Source organism: Solanum verrucosum, unplaced genomic scaffold (assembly GCF_900185275.1).
Source record: "Solanum verrucosum unplaced genomic scaffold, falcon-dt-bn FXZP01000184.1, whole genome shotgun sequence".
Taxonomy (NCBI): domain Eukaryota; kingdom Viridiplantae; phylum Streptophyta; class Magnoliopsida; order Solanales; family Solanaceae; genus Solanum; species Solanum verrucosum.
Genome location: NW_026020302.1, coordinates 1,128,786 through 1,131,431, shown reverse-complemented (window position 1 = coordinate 1,131,431; position 2,646 = coordinate 1,128,786). Strand labels below are relative to the sequence as shown.

General features: G+C 36.6%; 1 protein-coding gene across 1 annotated transcript; it reads left to right on the top strand.

Moving 5' to 3' along the window:
- The first annotated feature begins 652 nt into the window (after positions 1 to 652).
- LOC125834888 (uncharacterized) lies at positions 653 to 2,294 on the top strand. The gene is made up of 2 exons (XM_049514036.1): positions 653 to 761; positions 1,336 to 2,294. The coding sequence occupies exons 1-2, from the start codon at positions 653 to 655 to the stop codon at positions 2,292 to 2,294; spliced, it is 1,068 nt and encodes a 355-aa protein (XP_049369993.1).
- Positions 2,295 to 2,646: the final 352 nt, after the last annotated feature.

Genomic DNA, 2,646 nt, shown 5'->3' with positions numbered 1-2,646 from the left:
TCAATGAAGATTGTAAATTGAATTGGATGTTTCATTTAGGCTATTTCCTACCTTACCCTTTCAATTAATTTAGAAAATACAAACAATAAATATAAACTCAGGGTTCACTCGACGAGTTAGTTTAAGTTGAATATCAATCACATCCTACACCAACTCCATTTAGGTGCCTGACATCCTCTATAACGGACAAGTTTATTTAGGAATCAATTTTTCATGTTATGTGCTATACAACAATCAAAACGTATTTAGATAAACAATGTTGTTAGAGACAAGTTTTTACTGGAATATGAAACTTCTAGTTAGTAAATCAAGACATTTATAACATTTTTGGATACTAAAAGACGCTACCTCTGTTAGAGCATATAATATTACAATAATATACTATAAATTAAATATAGTAAATTCAAACAGCATGATCTGTTTAATTCTTAACCATAAATAATTATTATACGTTGCCATATATAGCTAATTAGGAATATGCAATATATAGTTATTTCATTTAGTCTAATCTGTCAACTTAATTAATAACTAGCGGGACTCTACTAATACAAAATTTCAAATTGATCAATACTATAAATAGAGGTAAAATGTTCATTAGTTTTCTGCAATTATCATAATTCAAATAGTAGTTATATTTAAACAAACAAAAAAAATGGGATCGAAGGCATTTTTGCTAATTGTTTTGGCTATTTTTCTTGTGACAACATCAGAGGTTGCAGCTAGGAAGTTGGCTCAGAGTTCCATCACATCCTTGAAAAAGGGTAAGCTCCCTGCGTCCTATTTTATGTAAAGGTGTTACAGTTTGAAAAGCCAAATTATTTGTCTCATAAATTTTCTTAGAAATATTTGAATCGTTATCTAAATTGACTCGTGATACTTTTCCTTTAATTAAGACCTTAATTTCGTAAATTGAATTGTTCCATTCCCTCCTTAATAAAAGCCTAAATTACCCAACCTTTAGTAACTTAGCCAAGCATGATTCGTCGAAAGTCAATTTGTCTATAAGTTGCACAAAATAAGCCCATGAAAGTATGCCATACGCAAGTAATTTGGTGGGTGAATGACCCGGCCACCGTTTTAATTACTTAGATCATTTTGATTCGTCTTAATTTAGTTCATTTAAAAATTGGGGGCGTATGATAAATATAGGGCCTAAGTTAATCTATGAAAAAACCTTGCAAAAATAATATTTTAAAAAATATATATATTTAATATGTTATATATAGTTTTTTAATAAAGAAGAATTTTCTTTAATAATTTTGTTTGTTATTACAAAAATTATAAGAATTGGAGGAGGACATTAACATGCATGTATGTGTATGATATCTGGTGCAGGAGAGGCAAGTGACAAATTTTTCGGAGGAGAACTTCCAGGATTTGGGGGAGGTTTTCCGGGAATTGGTGGACTTCCCGGAATCGGAGGAGGACTTCCAAAAATTGGAGGACTTCCAACAATAGGAGGACTTCCCGGAATAGGAGGGCTTCCTGGAATCGGAGGAGGATGTCCAAAAATTGGAGGACTTCCAAAAATAGGAGGAGGACTTCCCGGAATCGGAGGACTTCCCGGAATCGGAGAACTTCCAAAAATTGGAGGACTTCCAACAATAGGAGGAGGAGGACTTCCCGGAATCGGAGGACTTCCTGGAATCGGAGAACTTCCAAAAATTGGAGGACTTCCAACAATAGGAGGAGGAGGACTTCCTGGGATAGGAGGACCCTCAGGAATTGGTGGAGGAGGACTTCCAAGAATTGAAGGACTTCCCGGAATCGGAGGACTTCCAGGACTAGGAGGAATTCCTGGAATCGGAGGACTTCCAGAAATTGGAGGAGGAGGAGTTCCCAAAATTGGAGGACCTCTAGGAATTGGAGGAGGAGGATCTCCTGGAATAGGAGGAGGAAAAGGTGGACTTCCAGGATTTGGAGGACTTCCTGGAATCGGAGGACCTTCGGGAATTGGAGGACTCCCCAAAATCGGAGGACCTTCGGGAATTGGAGGAGGAGGACTTCCTAAAATTGGAGGACCTCCGGGAATAGGAGGAGGAAAAGGAGGACTTCCTGGAATCGGAGGACTGCCTGGAATCGGAGGACCTTCAGTAATTGGAGGACTCCCCAAAATCGGAGGACCTTCGGAAATTGGAGGAGGAGGACCTCCAGGAATAGTAGGAGGAAAAGGAGGACTTCTAGGATTTGGAGGACTTCGAGGAATCGGAGGACTTCCAGGATTTGGAGGAATCGGAGGACTTCCAGGAATTGGAGGAAAAGGAGGACTTTTCAAAACCGAAAGACTTCCTTGATCTAATTAATTAATTACTAAAGAATATCTATGAAGAATATCCATTGTGGTTATATATATGTATATAGTGTTTTAGTAGGTAATAGTTTTGTTGTTGAAAGTATGAATAAATGTATACCACAAAAGGTTGTATTGGAGTGATAAGTAATTTTTTATTCTTAATTAGATGTTTCAGACCTGGATATGCATGTAATCACCTTTGATAGGAAGCACTTTACATTCAATGTGTAACTTTATCTATATGAATTCAAATAATTTGGACTCTAATACGGATATCAAACACCATATAGAAAAAAAGTGAAATGTATGGCATTCGTTTACTATGGACGAATGATTATCATATCGTGTTTCTT